Source organism: Semicossyphus pulcher, unplaced genomic scaffold (assembly GCF_022749685.1).
Source record: "Semicossyphus pulcher isolate SPU_LCO1_2020_fin unplaced genomic scaffold, fSemPul1.0.p SCAF_3, whole genome shotgun sequence".
Taxonomy (NCBI): Eukaryota; Metazoa; Chordata; class Actinopteri; order Labriformes; family Labridae; genus Semicossyphus; species Semicossyphus pulcher.
This window is the reverse complement of record NW_027211704.1, coordinates 5,499,003-5,520,828: the sequence shown is the minus strand read 5'-3', so window position 1 is coordinate 5,520,828 and position 21,826 is coordinate 5,499,003. Positions and strand designations below refer to the sequence as shown.

The following is a 21,826-nucleotide window of genomic DNA, read 5'->3' as shown; positions in this document are numbered from 1 at the left end:
TGCTGAAAGTTGGCGCTCTGATCGTCCATGTTTGCAGCCCTATTAGGTGATAGGCAGGCTGCCAGAGCTGGGCTGAAGACCATTCAGGTTTTCAGGATCCCACAAGAGCAGAAGAGCTGGAGGAGATTAATTCCACAATGCTAATCAGAGGAGTCTTGTGCAGAGCTTTGATTTCATTCAGGGGTTTGGGCACCGACTCCCGCCTTCTTCTCCTCCCCTTTCCCTCCCTCTCTCCCTCCTCATCTCCTCCCGTGTAGCGTTGTCGCTGTCAGCAGTATTTGAACCCTCCGAGACCTGTTCTTGATCTTAAGAAAAAGGCTTTCTTGTAAATGTCCAAGTCTCTTCCTTCGTGAAAGCTATAATTCAGCATAATGAGCTGCTTTTATGGAGGCAAGTTGAAAGCGAACCGTGAAAACAAAGATGTACATCACTTCCTTTGCTGTAGTGGTTCCCAACATGTACTTTGATACCGCCGTGCAATCAAACAAATACGATGTAATGTTATTCATAAAAGCAGCTGAAGGAGGACAGAGACATAATAATTCAATAATTAACTCTCACTCTGCAGCTCACCAAAGGGCTCTATATCTAAAATCAACTGTAAATGAAACGCAGTGGTTCAGCTTTGTTAAGATGTCATTAGGTTGAATGATTAATTACTCAGTGAAACATCAACAGTCAAGCACACAGATATGGCTTTGTGAGGCCAATAACATCTCAGATATTTTCTTTCTTGTGTCAAGACTTCAGAAGTGCTTATCTTCAGATAAAGACGGAAAAGGACTGATATGGTTTTATTTTAATCGAATGTAAATGTCTGACTAGTTATGAAATGCAAATTACAGGAGTCACAAGAAAAGACTTGATGGCAGCTCTGTGGCTACACTTAGTCACAGAGGTGCTTTTAGCTTAATGCTAACATCATCATGGTAACATGTTCACAATGCAAATGCCAACTACTCATAGCTTGAGATATCATTAGCTGCGTCTCAATTCAGGGGCTGCATCCTTCGAAGGACGCGGTCTACGGAAGATGAGTCATTCGTAGCCTGCGCAGACGCTAAGGCCGAACTGAAATCAGACGGTCTTGTCTACGGAGGATTTCCTGTTTGCGTCACCAGCTGTTCTCACTCTTACCCTTGCGTCATATAGAACCGCTCTTGTGGCCTAGCAACAGGTAGCTAGCTGGATAACTAGCTAACATAACTAACGTCACGCAGCTTAACCTATTATTTTAAAGATAATTTAACGTTTAAAGGCCTCTTTTTGGTTTTTTTTTTGTACCGCTCGCTATTCGATTGAGTTCATTTAAAAGTGTATTCCTCGGCAGCTTGAGAGCCGGCCATCTTGTTTGAATTGGCGCCCAATGAATTTTGCGGTACAATGGATCCGTCATTGCCCGAGGAAAAGGAGGACGCATTCGAAGGAACTTTCCAAATGGGACAGCCTTCAACGTGCCGATGTGACGCAGTCAGCCTTCAAAGACGTCCTTTGAAGGATGCGACCTTTGAAATGGGACACAGCTATTGAAGAGCCACAAAGACAGTGAGTCTTTCACAAATGCAAATAAAAGTAAAACAACAAAGAGATATAAGAAGACTTACAAAAGGCAATATAACACTAAAATTCTAAATAAAATCCAAAACGTAATAACTTACACACTAACAGATTTATTATATTTACCCTATAAATTAATATGAATTATATTTTAATGCCATTTAGCAAGTATAATTGCTGACAATCTTAGTTAAGAGTGTTAGAATGCTAACATTTGATAATTTGCACTGAACATATGAGGAAGCTAATGAGGAATGCTAGTAATTAGCATTGTTTAGCATCAGCTTCGGAAGTTTAACCCTAACCCAAACCCAAAACCTGAGAAGACTGATTACCAAGTTTTTGCTGCTTGTGTTGCTAGATGAATTTTTTAGGGATATCTGCACCATTTTTTGTGACAATCTATCCAACAGAAATCCCAAAAATGTATCAGAAGGTTTTATTCTCAGTTGAATGTTTGTTCGAAAGACGCTCTTTTCCAAGGTGTTATCATAGAATTACATGAAAGAATTTCAGGCTGGCGTAAATATTCAAATGTGAAACAAATATGTGTACGATACTGAGGCTCAGCAGAGAAGCGCTGAATACTTGTCATCCTATTAGCCTAAAAGAAACTGGCTCTTTTTAGAGCAGGGTGGGGTTGAGATATTTGATCACATTCAGTAAATGTTGATGAAAGAGGAACCACAGTGAGGACGAATGTGTGCATAAGAAGTAGACGATGTGAAAGGAGAAATTAGCTGCCCTAAAAAGGTAGATTTATACACTGAATGACAAGCAATTAGCACAGGTTTGAGGTTCATGTTAGCAAATGTAACAGGACTGCTTAGCATGCTGCTCTCTTTGATGCCTAATCAAACCCTGACATCTCTTGTGCTGCGTGTTTGTGTGATGTCAGATCAAGCGATGGAAAAAAATCACAGAAACGGGCGCAAAACACATCTCCTTTCTCGTGTTTGCCATCCGCAATTAGTCTGCTACCGCAAAATTTCGCCTGCTCCGAGGCTTGTTGGTAAATTCAGCAGCCCAAACCCTTTTGAAGTAACCATCTTTCAGCCTGGAAATCATGTGCTTAATGCATGTTACGCTTACCAGGAGTCAGCTTGAGTTCTCCTCTCATATTCGCATGTGTCTACTGTGATATCAGTCATTTCTGCGGCTCCCACTTACGCTCCCTCGTTACCTCCACCTCACCTCCTATTATCTGTCATCCTCACTCCTCCTTCCTTTCACTCTCTCCCCTTTTCTGTCCCTCCCTCCTGAAACCTCTTCTCCCTTTTTCTCTCCCATATCTCCTAAAAAAAACCCTTTCTGTCTTCACAATCTTCTCTCCCTCTCTCCATGCAGCCTGTTCCCATTGATGATCACTTCTGCGGCCTGGATATCAACCAGCCCCTCGGGGGTTCCCAGCTGGTGTCGGGTCGTACGATGTACACGGAGAGCAGGGACAGGCTGACCTCTGTCACCTCCTACGTCTACAACGGACACAGTGTCGTCTTTCTGGGGACCAAGAGCGGACGGCTGAAGAAGGTGAGAGCAGTAAAACACTAACGGGCACTGTTGAGAAAGACAGGCTTGATTGGCCTTTTTCAGGGATGGTCTTCTCCTTGTGATGCATCCAGATCCTCCTGATGACAAATAACATCACTTTTCTACTCAAAAAGTAACAGTGATTTCTTCAGGCTGCTAACAGTGACCCATTTGAGTCTTGAGAATTGCTGGCCAGAGTTTGTAGATCGATTCAAATAGGTGTGAGATTGTGCCCCCAACAAACAACCAGTCCGACCTACGCAGGCGGGATTAGAAATGGAAAGTTACCACCCTTCATTTACATGCGTCTCGGTTGGCTTGGAACTCATTCTTCCAACTTTCACAAGCCTTTCGGTAATTAAGAAGTGACAGGAACGCTACAAAGAAGCTTTATAGGTCACTCTACGTGGACAGCAGCTGTGGTCTCAATCTAAGATCATATAACGAGTTACATGTGAGCATAAAATTGGGAATAAATAACCATGAAGCCACAAACTATTTTCATTCACCATGTTTATGTGTGGTATGTCAAATTTGTCAAGTTGCATATCGACTTTCCGAATTGTTGTTCCAACTTGAGGGGCTGTTCGCATGAATTTTCCAGTATTGTCAACTATTCCACAACGAGATATTCCTAACCTAGATAGCTCGAGTTAGAGGGGGAAAGAAAGATGGTTCAAATGCATGGAAGAGGTTTATGAAACTTGTGCTAACTCTTTAATCGACAAATTTATGATTAAAGTGAAAAACACTGACCTTTAGAAAGATGACAGGGGGCAGATCCTCTTTAACAGAAGGACAGCACTTCATTTAAACAATGCTCTATGGCATGCCTATCTGATTTATCATTCGTACGTCTCCCACAATGATATCATGATATCAGAATACAGACCCTGGGTGCCGGAATAGCTCGGTTAAATCGGCGGCCCATATACTGAGGCTACAGTCCTCAATGCAGCGGCCCTGGGTTCAACTCCCATCCTCAGGCCGATGCCACGTGTCATCCCCTGCTCTCTCTTCCCCTGTTTCTGACACTATCCACTGTCCTCTCTATAAGTAAAGGCATAAAAGGCCAAAAAGAGTTACAAGAAGCTATAGAAGAACTATAAGTGTGTCTTCGTAAATTCAATTTAAAGCATACAGAAAAATAATTTCTCATTAGAAGTCCAAGTTAGACTTACATGTGAAGTCTCCTGAAGGTTTTTCAATGGGGTTATGGACACGATTAGGATAATGAACTGTTTGTTAGGTTGTGGTTTTGCTGACATATTCAAAAAGTGACGGGATGACTTATTGTGAGCCTGCGAGAACATGCAACGCACAACACTCTGCATCGCACCCTGGTGATATGCTGTTTCTTAGGAGCTCCCAAAAACAAAGGCAGCCAATCAAAGTGCGCTCCAGATGTAAACTGATTGCATCTATAGGAATCTAACGTCCACTCAGATCCTCACCACAGCTACTACAGCTGAGCACCTGGCCAGGCTGAATGTAAGAAAAGGGCTATTCAGTGTTTTCATAAGGTCGTGCAAATGTATGAAATGTTAATGTGCTTAACATGAATTTTACATGCTTGTTAGCATCTTGTGATGTGCTCTTTGTACCTCGTATGAAGATATAGGTCAGACCTGAAACCTTGACCTGATGAGGCAGGAGGAAATATATTTAATGCAAAAAAGATGAGTGTGAAAATCTGACAACTAAAAAATAATAGATGAGCTGAAGAGTTTCAGTTCTGCATCCCGATAAAGGATGTGGGGAAAGACTACAAAAAGAATAGTCAAAATCGATGCAGCAGAAGCAGAGATATCCTGACTTTTCGTTCTTAGGAGTCAACTTACAAAAATGCCTAAACCTACATTTCCCATAATGCAACTTAGAGAGGGTTTTTTGTCAGATGCTGTCTAAGAAATCCGAAAGTGGCTGCCAAATTGCACCCCCAGGAATTCGTACCTTCATTCATCAAAGCTCCTTAAAAGCCACCGGAGACGACCGTTCTTCATGTGGACAAAAGGTGGACTGTCCCTTTAATGTCGTACATCACTTTAAAGGTCCCTGCCAACAACTCAGCGTAACATAATTTGTCTATGAGAAATACAACACACAGATACATCACCTGCAGCTGTTTTTGCGTCTCACCTCCACGGCACATTTAATGACCTTTAATCCATTAACACTAATTAATGCAATAATCGGATCAATTAATGGCCCCATTAGCATAACTGGCTGGCTTTAATGTATCACCGTGATTATGGTGGCACATTATGCAGCTGAATAAAAGGTGCTGGACTGAATCTACGTGCGCCCGCCGTTACTCCGACGCTCTCAGACGAGGACAAAATGGATGTAAATTTCCAGCCGTGACTACTTGAGTCAAAACTGAAGCACAGGTCTGTTCCTTCTGCTCCTTCAGCTCCTTTGTGTGCGCTGTATCAGTGTCAGGACATTATGCAGCTCTAGTGCCTCTTGTTTAACACTGTCCAGGTGGATTTGTGGTTTGAATAGCTTTTAGCAATGAGAAGTACTTAAAGGAGCACTTCACGAACATTATATCTGAGTGCTTGACATAAATTTGGACGTGTTAACAAACTCCATTAGACTTATAAGTGGCCTTTATATCTTGTAGGAAGCTTTAAATCACTTGCATAAAGATTTCACCACATGAGGAACAAAAAACACTACAAATAATTTACTCTTGTAACAAGTTCATTTGTGTTTTCATCATTTAAAAGTCTAATATTGGTTTTCCTCTTCTCTGGTTTTTCTTTTGTGGATATTATGTCAAGGTTTCAGATTAAACCAAAAAGGTGAGGACCCAGAAGCAGACTTAGATATACGGTTTAATTAAATAAAAGGCAAACATGCACAAACAAAATCTAAGCTCCAACAAAAGACAAAAAAGGAAAATCAGAAGAGACAGCAAAAAACTTACAAACAAAACCAGGAAACAGGAAGTCCAAGGGAACGAGGAGCCACGAGGAAATCAGGGGAGGCACGAAGATAATCCAAAGTAGTACGAGGAACAAAATCACAGACATAGACTCAACTCCACAAGAATGACGACAATGAACTGGCAACGAGACAGGGGAGCACAAAGACTAAATAAATTTAGGAGGTGAGGCTAATCAGACACAGGTGAGACAATCAAGGGGCAGGTGAAAACAAGCAGGGGAGGGCACAGAATCAACAAGCAGGAAACACAAAGGCAGGAAGTGGACCAACACGAGAGACAAGGTGACAAAGTAAAACAGGAAATGATCTAATCAAAAAGACACAAGTGAAATACTTAACTAAACAAGACTAACTACTGACAAGAACACAGAATAAACTAAATACAAAACTAAACGATGAAAACTCATGAGAGTAGACAAATTGACATGGTAAAACAAGAAACAATAACTGAACACCGAAATACAAGACAAAACCAGAACTAAACTAGAAACTCATGACATATTAAAAGTCAAAAGATCTAAGATCTAATATTTAGGGCCTGTGTCCACTAATGGCGTTTTTTTCACTGGCAGCAGCTGTTTTCTTTACAAAACCAGTGCACTTCAGCATCCTCAGAGCAAAAATGCCCTCACAGTTGAAAATAGTTCAACTTTTGGAACACCAACGCGCTCGGCAATGTCACGTCTCCCTCACCGACCAATCAAAATCAAGAAGAGGTGGGATTTCAGATATCAACTGGCGGAGGAGAAGCCTATCCTTTCGTTTTATCGAGGCTACAATTTCCAGGTTTAGAGCTGCTGCTAACGCCAAGACACGATTCTTTTCCATTGTTCTTACGTTTTCTTCGTAAAATGTCCTTGAATAAAAGCAAATATTAATCATACAGAGTGATTTAAAACAGACTTAATGATCACTACCGAGGGGAAAACGGAAGTGCCACCAGAAAACTTTCGTAACCTAGCAACTGTAAGCGACGGTGAGAAGTGCTCTCAAATAGAGGTCGTGGGTGCTGCTAGCCCAAAAGACACCGTTAGTGGACACAGGCCCTTATGGATCTATGTTTTACAGATCTAGGAGTAAAAATGTACAAAAAACAAACAAAAAAAGCTCCACGTGGCTTCTTAAAATTAGCCACTATCTAACAGATGTGTCTGAACAAATCCAAGCAAAAAACACTGAAGCCAAAAATAAGTTCATACCAGTAATATCGCCTCGAGCCAAAACATGGCTCATCCCTCTGTGCCACAGAGCTCCACTGTTGTCCTTAAACTATTAAAAAACACATGAATGAGCCACACTGCTGCACACACACTGTTTATTTTGAGTCATCCACACATTCGCCGTTCTGCTGCCTTGTTTCTTCACCGCACCACATCTGCAGCTGAAAATAATCCCCAAAAAATGCACTTTTGGTGACATGTCTGAAAACCTGCCGGGACCAGCTGTTTAAGGAAATCACTTAGCTTTATAAAATGAAAGTATTCTCTCGACCTCTTTTTTCACGACCCTTTTTTAAAAGATTTAAGTCAGAGGGAACAAAAGAGGCTGAGTGCCTCAGACCAGCTGGGGAATTCCAAACGCATTAAGAGATTGACTGAAAACATAGTTAGTGTTGGTCTCAGTATTGGGTTTAGAAGAAAATACACAGAATATTACCAGTTTTATCCTTCAATGTTAATGCTCTATATTTCAAATCTAGCTATGTTTCCTTTTGTTAAACCTCATCTCTCAGGGTTTTAAACTGACAATCTCATTTAGATGGTTTTCAGCCTTTTTCTGCTGTTAAGCCTGATTGCAGTTTCAGTGATGGGATAAATACAGAGTTATGACACGAGTAAAGTTCAGGCAGTGATTGAAATAAACTAGTTTGTTTGGTAATATTCAGTCAATTGACCAATCCACTACCGTAAAATCTAGAATATAAGACGCCCCAGAATATAAGACGCAGTCTGTTTTGGGGGTATCCCAGAGGGGGAAAAAAGGTTTTCTATAGTTATTTATTTATAAAAACGTGTATACAAGTTATTTCAACACTATTTCAGAAAACACACTAATTATAGCCTACCATCTGTTTTCGCCATGTCGAGTTTGCAATCCTACTAGCTACCAATGCGGCAGCTAGCCATAGACGGATTACCACATGGGCAAAATGGGCACATGACCCTCAATTTCGATATTATTCAACAACAAACAGGTGGAATGTGATTGTGATACTTTTAGCAGGGGGATGGGGGTGCGCTAATGCAGCGCAGGTTATGGGTTGCCACATGCTATTGTGCTACCAAATTCTTGTGCTTGGTGAGGGTACACGCACCTTTTTGCATTTGTATTGGTCCCTTGGCGAGTTTGTTCCCAGGGCTCCGTGGTCATGCTAATCCGTCCATGTAGCTAGCGGTAGCTGGCAGCCTACAATAACGTTGATTGTAGTGAGGGTTGCGGCTGCAATGGCGATCATGGCGGTGCATGTCCGTGACGAAGCGTTAGCAACAATCAAGTTAGTTTTCCTCTCTTAAAACACAGAGAACTGTGGATACGAGACGTTGTAGCAGCTTGGACCCGGAAACAGTTTAATGCGGAGATGTGACATCGCCACTTATACATATATTGGTCGCACCGGTGTATAGGATGCAGCCCACGTTTTAGATGAAAAAAATGTAATTAAAAGGACTTCTTATACATCGAAGTTTACGCTAATTATTTCAGCTCTCCACTACTTTCTCACGACTTGACAAGTGGAGAAATGCAGAGAAAAGTGGACATGTGTGTCAGATTGTCGGCCCATTCTGACCTTTAGAAAGAAGACAGGGGACAGATCCTCTTTAACAGAAGGACAGCACTTCATTTAAACAATGCTAACCTCTCAATGCTCTATGGCATGCCTGTCTGATTTATCATTCGTACGTCTCCTACAATGATATCATGATATCAGAATACAGACCCCAGGTGCCGAGATAGCTCGGTGGTTAAATCGGCGGCCCATGTACTGAGGTTACAGTCCTCAATGCGGCGGCCCTGGGTGCTGCAACTCTCATCCTCAGGCCGATGCCACGTTTTTGAAGGGGGTTATGGACACGATAAGGATAATAGGATAATTTGCTAGGTTGTGGTTTTGCTGACGTATTCAAAAAGTGACGGGATGACTTATTGTGAGCCTACGAGAACATGCAACACACAACACTCTGCATCGCACCCTGGCTAAATGCTGTTTCTTGGGAGCTCCCAAAAGCAAAGGCAGCCAATAAAAGAGCGCTCCAGTAAAACCAAACTGATGTACAGAAAAGAGGCGTCTATGGGAATGTAACGTCCACTTCCTGATGATTTTTTCACCACTGCACGACCCCCACAGACATACGCTGACCTCTTTCCGAGAGGTTCATGAAGTTGATTTAGCTCATTGTCCATCATGTTTCCTTTCAAATGCATACTGTAATGATATATTATAATCAAGTTCCTATACGGCTCCGGCTTTGATCTAACCGGATTGACTCGGTAGCACCGCAGGCTCTGCTTCCTGCACAGTCGTACAGCGAGCGACCGACTGAGGAAATGTGTGAGAGGACTGTTGTGACATTAGCCTGGGGGCTTCAGTCTTATGAGGAGCAATCTGTCTGACACACAGCACCCAAACACACCCAAACACACACACACACACGTCCAGATTGGTAGCACAGATAGCATCACTGCAGCTCTTTCATTGGAAGAGCCATTGGGGAAAAACACAACACAGAGAGAAAAAAAGGAATTGAGACAGCCTGTGTGAGACAAGGACAGAGGCACTACAGAGGGAAGAAACAACAGAGACAGAGGTACAGAGACAGAGAGAAAAAAAGAGAGTGACAGATAGAGCTGCAACCATTTATTGATTAAGCAATCAAAGAAGCCAAATATCTCGATAAATCATTTGGTTGTTTTTCAAGTAAAAATGTCAAACATTTGCAGTTTCCAGCTTCTATCCTTTGTTATTTATGACAGTAAATGAGGAGTATTTGGGTTTTGAACTGTTTTTTTGACAAAAGAGGCAAATTTGAAGGAGAGTTATTCAAATACAGAAACCCCATTTGGTATTGGCGTCCAATAAGGCCCAAAATGTGTTATCGGCTATGGGCAAGGACGTGAATCAATGCATTAATCCGATACCATAACTAATAATAGGGCTGGGCAATATGACAATATTGTTAAAACAGTATGAAAATGTCTCACGTATGTGTTTTTCTATATCGTCTCTATGGTGATGTCACTAAACCAGCAGCTGAACTGCTTCACTGCAATTATTTTGACAATGCTTTACGTTCTAATCCTCGCACCTGGGAGTGAACCTGGAGCAAACCATAGAGGGAGGTGCTGTTTATTAACATGGACATAAACATGCAGAAAAGGGAAACTCATTACTTTGTATTTGTCAAGTATTTAATTCACACAGGATGATCCAGAAATAGGCTTTACCATGTGGACTAATTATTTGTTAATTTACAAGAAGACATGATATATATCGTTATCGAGAAATGAAAAATCGTATATCATAATATAGGATTTTGGCCATATCGCCCAGCCCTAACCAATAAGCCCCAAAAATAAACTGGTTTCAGGTAAATAATCATGTGACAACAACAAATATAAACGAAGAGGTGCTAGCAGAGAGTGTACTATTGGTGATAGTTAGCAGTCAGTGTTTTTCCACTCATAATATGTATGTTTTTTATTGCTCTACTGAGGGGTACTCAGCCAATACTCAAGTCTAGGTATCCGAATGTGTATCACGAAAGAAAAAAGGGTATCGGAATTTATTATACGGCTGTGTTAAATACTTGATTCTGATTGGTTAGTTACAACATTCTGAGGTCTGTTATTTCTCGATAGCAGACGTTGCTATGAAGAACAGACTGTTGCTAGGGATGCGGCTGTAATCTCAATCCGGAGGACTAACTGTAATCATATCAATCTGCCGAAAGAAGTCTGTTAAATTTGACGTTGGCCTGTTTATAGAAAGAAAAAAAGAAAAGAGACATAATAGCGGAGAGAAAGCAATAAAGGTTAAAAGGGACACAAACTGAAGCTACGACAGAGAGATCTACGACACTGAAGACAGCACATGAAGTAAACATTAAATAGAACACAGTACGGGACGGTGAATGGAAAAGAAACGAAAGACTCTGACAGTGACGAGACAGAAAACTGACACAGTTGGGGTTCCATTCCACGATAGCAACCTGCTCACTATACATTATACCTTACATATATAACTTGAAGAGCTTACTTTAGGCTTTGGGAAACGACAGGCGACAAGTATTTTTCAGCATATTGAAAATAATCGTTACTTGCAGCCCTAGGGGCAGATTAAAGACGAAATAGAAAAGGTAGACCTTGAGAAACACAGAGCAGAAACCTTTTGTCTTGTGTCCTGAGGAAGTGAGCAGCAAGTTTGGATGAGGCGAGCGAGAAATCCATCATTACTCCTTTAAGTGCCGAGTGTCTAAAGGCCAGAGTTTGCCATTACACTGACGGAGTGTGCAGCCGTGATTCAGACTCCCAGGAGCCTGCGAGGAGCACGGGTCACCTCTCGAATCCTATTCCATCACCCCCAAATGGACAGGCCGGGAGGAAATGGGGCATGACAATAAATGCCATCAGCGGATCACTCCGGCAGCGGGGTCGTCCCAAAGGTCACGCCTGCCAGAGGAAGGGTGTAACAGGGGTGAAAGGTCACAGGGATAACCAGCAGTCTCCCCATCCAGGCTCCTGCAGCATATGGATGTTTCCATCACTGTGTCCTGATGAGGCTACTCCTGTTCCTGATACAACAGGACACTTCCATCATCACCTGCCACAGCTGTGTTGCCTTTGGTGGTTGATTTTTGCTGAGTTATATGCCCCTGTGGTTAGAATACAAAAGGGCTTTTACCGTCTGCATGACGTTCGCTAACGAGGTGAATCCAGGTAAAAGCCATTATCTCTCCCTGATCATTATTGAAGTCTATTCTAGTCTCATGGCAGGAGGCAAAGATAGAGGCAACTTTTAGCAGCACTGATGGTAAAATTTCAGCTAGTTAGCAAAATGCTACTGAGTGCAAAATCTGCATTTCAGTCAGTACAGTCTGTAACAACCCCGCCTCCTGGATCGTACATTTGTATATTGTTAAATTACAGTGTTAGTTCGTTAACGAAAACTATGGCGATAAATGTTCATCAACACCCCTCTTTCCATGAGGAAGACGAGACGATGAGCTAAAAACAGATCTTTGATGATAAAATCTCCGACGACACGTATGTTTTGTTTTGTTTGGCCATGATATTTCCCCCACTGTGCGTCTAATCTGTCAAACAAGCAATGCATTCCTGTAACTGACTGAAGTGGTTCAGGGGCGTTTGCAGATCCCTCTGGATCTGACTCAGCCATACGGGTGAAGATGCAACAACATGACGGCATCTACGCAAAACAGGCTTGGTCATTTATAAAAGCAGATGGACACACTTTATTTATTTAAAACAATGCACTGTAGTAACAGGAGACGGAGAGATGCTCTGTGGCAACAAATTAGGTGGGAAGAATCGTTGGGAGAGTCCAGGCTAGATTATCCTCGGTAAGGAATCTTATATCACTCAAGTAAAAGTGAAAAGAGAGTGAAGGTGCTTTACAGATTCAAACATTTGGTCACCTTGATAGCAGTTTTTTAACACCTGTCCCAGGCTAATTGAATTATTTTAAAAGAGGAAACTTTTGACTAAAAGTAATGACAAGCTAGAAGTCGTGTCTAACTCTGCTCATTACTTTTATGCTCAGTTATTTGTTTATGGTAATACATTTTTATGCACATCTGCACCATACTGTTTTTGCACTAATCATCAAGTTTACATTTGCAACACCTCAATACAGCCACTACTCAGTGTTGCAGTGTATATTTGTAATTTGAATCGCCTTTTTCCAATAGCCTGTATTTGTATTTCTGTCTCTTATTTTATTGTTTTGTTACAGGCTTAAGTGGGATGGGGGGTCGGGTTGACAGATGTGTGATTTCATAGGTCTTGTAAGCTACTGGATTCCTTGATCTATCTATCTATCTATCTATCTATCTATCTAAAATGTGATTAAAACTAATAAGCATTTTCGTCTAAAGACTAAGACTAAATCTAAAATAGCTGCCAAAATAAACACTCGTTAAAGCAATTTAGTTGAATATAATGTAATTTCTTGACAGGACTGTGTGTTAAGATTTTAGGCTTTAACTGCAACAATAATGTGCATCTGAATTTGGTGTTGTTGCTCTTCTCTGCGCGAGCTGGACGAAGACTGAAGGCTTTCGTATAAACCAGACAGCAGCGCCTGAGATACTTGAAAACATACTGAGAGGAACATAAATGCTCATACAGCACATGACTTAATTAAGTTAAGAGAGAAGAGGTGAGGTTGGTACAAGCACAGACACATATTAAACACCAAATACTCAGGCTGAACTTTCCTAATTAGTCGCTGACAACAGCATTGTCAGATTGGCCTTTAATAATATGTGTGTAACAGCTCAGCCAACACACGCTACCTTATGGTTTAAAGCTGGGGCAGGCAACTGTGGAGAAATCAGCAAGAGTAGGCTACATGAACGTATTCAACTGAAGAAAATGAACAAGCAGCGACTGATTACTGCTGGAGTCCACAAAAGAGCAGAGGGAGAGGAGGCCATCACATTGTTGTCATAGCGAACTGTATGGAGCTACCCAGCTGGGATCTGTTTGTTCCAAGAACGTTCTGAGAATGTTCTGTGCGATGTTCTGGTAATGTTTTGAGAAGGATGTTTTTATTTGGTTCCCAGAATGTTCCTTTTAATAGCAGGAGAACGTTCTCTGAGAACATCTTCAGAAAGTTGCAGTGAGAATGTTCAAATCACATTTCAGGAACATTTTATAAACACGTTCTGATAGTTGAGCCCGTACCAACATCCTGAAAAGATCCTCAGAATGTTGCAGTGAGCATGTTCTACCTTTGTTTTTATGTAACGTTGAGCAAATGTTTTATAAAAGGCGTTCTGACGTCACAGGCCTCAATAACATCCTGAAGTTTTAACGTTACAGGAACTTTATTTGAAACGATAAACATCCTCAAAACGTTCTTTGGATATTAGATTAAAACGTTTTCTTTCAAACGTAGAACTTGTAGGTAATGTTAGCCAATGGTATGGGAACGTTCCCTGCTAGCCTACTGTATCTTAGCTCACTAGCTTTAGCAACAACTACGTCCACATGCAGGTTGACAGGCAAGTAGGCCATCTGATTTCATGCGTGCCGAATGAACCGATTGGATGAATGAATAACAAACTTCCAACAGCAAACAGGATCGTTGTCTTTGTAGGCATTCGGTTGATTTATTGACTGATTTCAGAATGTAAAGATAATTTCTACAAATATAAATATAAAATGCTCCAAACATTAATTGCATAATGTTTAAATTCTGAAGCAGACATGTGGCTGCTGAGCTTTTAACCTCATCAGCAGTGTTTTTGGCCCTTGTTTTATACTGAACCAAATAGACTGGTGCTACGATTAAACTGCAGCATTCACTTGATAAAAGGGGTCAACGATGAGCCTCCTGTACCTCTTCGGTTTGCTTTTGCTTTGTTGTTGAGCATCAGCATTAACCTGTTATTGGCTCCACTACAAAAAGATGAACATTACGAGGCCGCAACAAGCTATAATTATACTCCAACAATAATCTTGTTTACTGTCCTTCATCCACTTTGTGCATTAGAGCAACCTTGGGAAGTCTCATCTCCTGCAATTACTGAACAGAAATCGATTGCCATGCGATCGCTGTGGTTGAATTCTTTCATTCATTGTGATGAAGAGCGATGATGACAGAGAGAAAGAGCCGGGTTGGCAGTGGAAACAGTTTACTTAAAAGCAACTGATTACTTTATTTAACTTGTCCACATTGTCTTCACTCTCCTCCGTTTCTATCAGCACCAAAAAACACAAACAGTCCAAGCTCACCAATCACAGTTCGAACAGTCCCGAGATTGTATTTCCATTGCTGCATTGCATCTGCATGTTATTCGTGATGATGGGCATCTGATCTGGCTGGTAACCCCATAATGTAGGAAAGGAAATTCCCCTTTTATGTCTGCAGAAGAAATTAGTCTGGACACAGATTCTGACCTCAAACTGTGGGGCTCTATTAATGTGCTGCCAGGATCCAGTATAAGTTTCATACAGAGCCTCAGAAGTAGAGCAGGTTGTCTACTTATCTGACTATCAGCGGCTTGATCCCCGGCTCCTGCAGTCTGCATGTCGTAGCAAACGCCAAATTGACACTGCAGCACAAATTGCTCCTGAAAGCGTAGCCATCGTAGTGTGAATGTGTGTGCATTAGGTCCTGATTGGCAGTTTGGCACCTTATATAGCAGCCTCCGCCATCAGTGTATGAATGTGTTTGTGAACGAGGTGACTGTGACATGTGGTGTACAGCCCTTTGCATGGATGAAAGACTAGAAAGGTGCCACATAAGTGCAGTCAGCCCAGTATTTACTATGTATGCTTTCAGCCCCTTTCACACATGCACTACACTCCTGATATTATACTCGTATTACACAAAGGGGCAGCATGTGAGAACGCAAATCTTTAAATCAGTTGAACTGGACTTTTAACGGACGTTAAAACTGCTCCCCCTCTTGTACAAAGTCTGTGTTCAGGTGAGCCGATGTGTGAAGGCGGCAGGTACTAGTCCGGACCGTGCACAGCGAGCGAGCGTCGTATTCACAACATTGCAATTAGTGTAGCTGCTTCATTCATTCTCTCTTCTCGCCTCAGTTACCTTTATATTGCTTTCCACTGTCTCATTAATATCCTAAATGCGTCCTTATACTTGTATTGATATCAATGCAAACAAGACATCATTACAAAGAGTCCTCCTTCTGCACCCTGGTGCCTGGCCTCAACTAAACTAAACTATACTGCCAGCAGTTGAGAACACTTCTGAGTAGGGCTGCACAATGAATCCATTAACCAGTGCAACTGCGATGCGCACATGTGCAATCGTCACATCGCAGGACGTGCAATTGTGACAAATTAACTGCAACACGCCAAGCTGATACTGTAGTGCTGCCTGGTGAAAAAGGAGTACTTGCCATTTACTCCATCACAAATCTACAACAAAAGTCCGTCTGACATCACATTAGTGTAGAGCTTCATGGGAGCTGCTGCCGTTACAGATAATGGGTACGATTGAGGGAGGCTTTTAGTTATGCGTGCCGGCTTTTTAGTGTGTGGTTTCCGTTATCGGCCGCACCTCGTCCCGGCGCTCGTTAAGTTTGTGGCTACATATACGGGCTTGTAACGGAGTGGACCGGCCTCGGAGTGTTTGCTTTTCCGACTACGCCTGCGCACACACGTTGTGAGGACGCGTGTGTCGACAGGAAGCAGGAGACGGTGAGCTTTCGTTTCCAAAAGTTACCGAGCTGATCATGCTGATTAAACATATGTTTGAACACCGTTAGAAACGGTAGATTGTATAATAATACATTTATTTTATATAGCGCTTTAAGAAATACTCAAAGACACTTTACATGTTAAAACTAAATAGCAAAGACAGTAAAAGCAATATACAGTATAAAACGCAACTGCAGCCCGCACGTTTAATTTCCTGTATTTTTTAAAATGACAACAAATATCACAAAACAAAAAAATATATCGCCTGACTTCTGAGAGGGTTTCTCTCCCGATGTTTGGTGTGAAGTGTGAAAGGAAAAGTCTGGACAATGTCGGGACCTCTTCTCTTGATATTGCATATTGCGTGTACTGTATATTGGTATTATGTTTGTATATCTCTATAGCTCATGATAAATGTGTTATTTATTGCTAAAATCCAAAGGGACACAAACACATTTCCTCCGGTTTTATGTTCCATTTTACTTCCTGTTGGAATGACAGCAGATTTCAGTCTCTCTCCCACTGTAGCCTGGCCAGTAAGTAAGCAGCAAACACACAGTCGAGTGACAGTATACCTTTTGCTTACCCTGTGGCAGCCTCAAACACATAACAGGTGCTGAGTGGAATTGATTTTCTGAGGAAATGTTTCTGAAGAGCGCAGTAATACTCGGAAGGACTACAATGGCATACAGTGCGGAGCCGGATGCTTCCCTGACAGAGTGAATGTGTTAGGATGTGGACTGTGCAACTCAATAACAAGATTTAACTGTGTTTTGTAGGGAAATCAATGATGTCATACCTTTCTCAGAAGAACGTAGACATATTTTATTTATGATTAAATCATTAAATGATCTGAGCTCAGAAATAGGAGAGGAAACTCTGAAGGGTAGCAGAGAAACTGTCCTTTAACTCGAGCATCAAACATCTGATCCCTGCAGCTGCCTAACTACCGTTATTGAGCGAGACTGGTGCCTTTAAAGTTCAGTCATTAGAAGTGAACAAGCTCGCTGCGGGTAAATATAATTCAGAGGATGCAGACAATGTTAAATGACAGAGGTGAAGGAGATAAAGGCCAACCAGCACATTTCTTCAGTAGCTGCACTTTTTCCCTGGAAATGGTTGAAAATGTTAAGCTCAAGGCAAATAAAGCCTTAGTCAAATACTCTCCTGAGCAAATAGCGGATTCATTATGGCTTATTGAGAGTTGACCGGGTGGGGAAATTCTCCGGTGAACGGCTAAATGAGTTGGACTTTTCAAAGTCACGGTTTCTAAGGAGGGCCAGGAAGGAGAGATTAGGTGATTGAAATGATGAGAATGGAGTTTCAGACGAGGCAGCAAAGGTGTGTTTGAGGCTAAATTGAAAGGATTTTCATAACTGCGAAATGCAAACTGGACCTGAGGGTAAAAGTGTTCGGAGCGGATCGCTGTTAGACGTCTGAGTGCGCCTGAAAGAGTAAGTGGTCTTTAACAGAGGTGATTTTGCGATAAAGCGTAAAGGAGTGAATCTGTCTGCTTTTCCTGTCAGCACTTTTATTAACACTGGAATTCTGTAACTGCTAGAATGTGAAGACTGTTCATTCATTATTTGCATATAATTCCTTTAATAAATAAGATGAAATCTAAGATGGATCTGTTATGTTTGCATAGGTTATTTACAAGCCTCAAATAAACACAAACAGGAGATTAAATTGATATTCTGATTATGTGAAAATAATGTGAAACTTTTTAATCGAAATCCAGAACTTGCAAATTAAAGACTAAGCACATCTACAATGTTTTTTGGAAAGGGACTGCAGATGGAAATTAGCTTTAAGCTAACTATATAAAATATTAAAATGAAAACTAATTAAAGGGTAATTGCGGGAGGACACTTTACCCCAATTCACCCCAGTTTAACCGGACGTCCACAGTTGGCTCCAGTTGTAACTCTTGATTTTCCTGGCTGACGGTCGCTTTCCTTTTCAGACTGTTTGCTTCATCTGAGCGTCCAATTTGTTTCTTCTTCTTTGGATTTTCACTTCTTGTTGAAGTTGTATCTGTAGTCATCCATCTTTTCTTTGTTTGTTCAGCAATAGTAGATTACTGTTTACTTGCAACACTCGCAGAGACCGGAAAAGCAGCTGCTTAGCTCCGCCTACCCTCTCTGGCAGACCAACCACTGCTGGCTGATGGAAAACGCGTCACTAACTGGGCGCCGCTTGTGATTTTTTCAGTGAAAGTCGCCACAGACACCCAGTCTGTAATACTGTAAATACAAAGGCTTTCATCAGTGGGCCATAGGCTCAATCACCATTAGATATTAGATAGTGACTTAACAGACATTTATTTACAAGAAAATCTTCGAGATGATCACTTTAAGTCTTTCTTGCATCCTATGATTGGATTACTTTTAAAAACATTGCTAATATGTCCAATGCGCAACAAAAACATTTATGAACATGTGTGAAATGCATTAACCCCAAAATGGCAAAAACTGCTTGACTACAGAAAAGGGAACCAAACCATGGAGTAATATTTGTTGTAGTAAACAAAAACATGCTGCGAAACTAAAACAAAAATATAATGCTGAAATGTAAAATCCATATGAAAGTATTCTAACTGGTCTCTCATAAAGAAGCTATCAGGTCATTTTAGATGCTACTTCCTCCTCAGTTTGAGCTCAAAGCTAAAGCTAGCTTCTTGGGAAAAGTAGAGAAGAAATCTAGAAACAATTACGGCTGAGCAACAGTGACTGCATTCTCACACGCCCACACTAAACTGACACACCTATCACTAATGCATGCTGTCATATGACTGAAGGTACAAATGCTCAGATCACTTTTGTGTTTAGTAATTTTAGTAAAGTAGCAATTCTAGTATAAAATATACACACATTAAAAGTCAAAGTCCTATAGTTACAGCCTTGGTAGCTCCATCCCTCCCTCCCTCTGTCTTCAACCTCTCGTCCTTTTCTTTCCCCCGCTCTGTCACACAAATTGAAACACACGAGAGGACCGTGACTGCGCTGCGGTCAGGAAAATAAAGACCATACGCCGGACATGAATTGTTCCACTGTCCTTCTCCCACTGCTTTTGTTGGTGGGCCATGGGAAACCTGACAAACAATGGGAACGATTGGAGGGACTGGGGGCGTCTGGAGGAGGACAGGAAACGGAGAACAGGAAACCGTGTCCTCAAGGAGAGAGACGAGATGTGAGCATGCAGAGACGGAGAGGAGACTGTGGTGAAGTTGTAGAAGTTGTGGTATGAAGACTTGGACGCTCGCCACGCAGCTGAAGGTTAAGAGTGAGCTGAGAATTTGGCTGCTGAAACTGCAAAGCTTTCAACAATAACTCACAAAAACACACACATACACGAGCACGCACACACCGCAACCTCCCTTCCAACCCAGTTGGTAATCGCGTTTAGATACGTGCACTTGCCAACACAGAGCGCATCTACTGGCTGCAATCAATACGCCTCTCTTTGTGACTGCAGTTAATGTGATGGCTGAATGATTAGTCGTGTCCTGTAATACACATCTCCACCTCAGTGACCCGCCGCTTCATCCTGAGCGTCGTCTCATTAGCATTCACAGAGCCGTGATGGATGTATGGGCTAATCAATGCCCGCTCTCCTCGGCTGTCGTCCACCATCGGACCATATGCACATCCACTCAACCCTAAAGGTGGCCAGTTGTCTGGCCCTTATGTCGCTCTGTGCTCCGTGTCACAATATTGAGTCGAGTCTGTGCCAAGTCTTTCTTACAGTCTGTGTACGTCTACTTCAGATCCAGTGTTGCGTGTCTTTTCATTCTGGGCCCCTTTTCCAGTGTAATGGGAGATTTATGTGAGGTTCCCTGCCAAAGGGTGCCTTCTTTACTTTTGGTGGTTTTACATGAAAAACAATACTCTACTGTGAATCTCATGTTTGCATGCAGAAGGACATTTAACAAGCAAAATGTCACGAAAAGACTGAAGAAGCAAACTCTAAACTGCCCTTCTAATTTCATTGTAATCGATGCTTGGATGTCAAAAGACAACGTTTTTTAGAAGGACAGAAACGCCAAATGTATCTATCACGCTGCATTCATATGGATGGATGGCAGCAGTTTTGTTGAGGTGACTTTGAGAGACTTCCAGGTACTTAAACAGTTACGAAGAACTTGATCAACAGCAAAACTAGCCAAGGAAAAAATCTAGTTTAGTTATCAAAGTCACTTAGAGACAGGCCTTCAAACTATTCATAATGCACGTGTGGTTCGAAATTAAACTAAATATCATGCCAGCAAAAACAAAACAACTCAACTTGGTTTAAATGTAAAGGAAGATTTATGAGCTGTTTCCTGCCAAATTGTGACTTCTTTACTTTTGTTGGTTTTATATGAAAAACAATACTCTGAATGTAATGTTTGCATGCAAGAGGACATTTCACAAGCAAAATGTCACGAAAGGACTGCAGAAGCAAACACTAAACACCTCTCCTAATTTCATTGTGGTAACAATGTAATCAACACTTGGATTATGTTAAAATGTTTTTAGAAGGACAGAACGCCAACGCTGCATTCATGGGGATGATCAACAGCAAAACTGCCCAGGGAAAAAAATCTAGTTTGGTTATTAAAATCTACTTAGACAAAAGTCTTCAAACTTTGTAAAAAAAATCCCCAAAAAATCAAAAGAAAAACAAGAAAAGACTGCAGAAGCAAACACTTAACTTCTCTCCTTATTTCGTTGTGGCTTGGATTATGTCATAGACATGGAATGTTATTTAGAAGGACAGAACGCCAAATGAATCTAACACACTGCATTCATGGAGATGGATGGTGACAGGTACTTGAACAGTAAAATGACTCTAGGATAAAATCTAGTTTGGTCATCAAAATCTCCGTAGAAAAATAAAGGTCTTCAAACTACTGTGTAAGAAAAAGATCAAATCAAAAATGCACATCTGGTATGAAATTAAACTAAATATCATGCCAGCAAAAATTGGGTCAATTGGGTTTAAAAGTGTAATGGAAGATATATGAGCTGTTTCCTGCCAAATTGTGACTTCTTTACTTTTGTTGGTTGTATATGAAAAACAGTACTTTACTCTGAATCTCATGTTTGCATGCAAGAGGACATTTAACAAGCAAAATGTCTCGAAAGGACTGCAGAAGCAAACATGAAACACCTCTCCTAATTTCATTGTGGTAACAATGTAATCAACACTTGGATTATGTTAAAATGTTTATAGAAGGACAGAACGCCAACACGCTGCGTTCATGGGGATGGATGGCGACAGTGATACTTCCAGGTACTTGAACAGTTACAGGAAGAACTTGATCAACAGCAAAACTACCCAAGGAAAAAATCTAGTTTGGTTATTAAAATCTACTTAGACAAAAGTCTTCAAA

At 41.4% G+C, this 21,826-nt stretch overlaps 1 protein-coding gene across 1 annotated transcript in view; it reads left to right on the top strand.

Moving 5' to 3' along the window:
• The window catches only part of LOC138605325 (plexin-A2-like), a 106,165-nt gene that overhangs the window by 1,936 nt on the left and 82,403 nt on the right, over positions 1 to 21,826 (top strand). Inside the window, exon 2 of the mRNA XM_069677503.1 lies at positions 2,905 to 3,087. Within this exon, the coding sequence (XP_069533604.1) occupies positions 2,905 to 3,087 (183 nt within the window). The remainder of the gene's footprint in view (positions 1 to 2,904; positions 3,088 to 21,826) is intronic.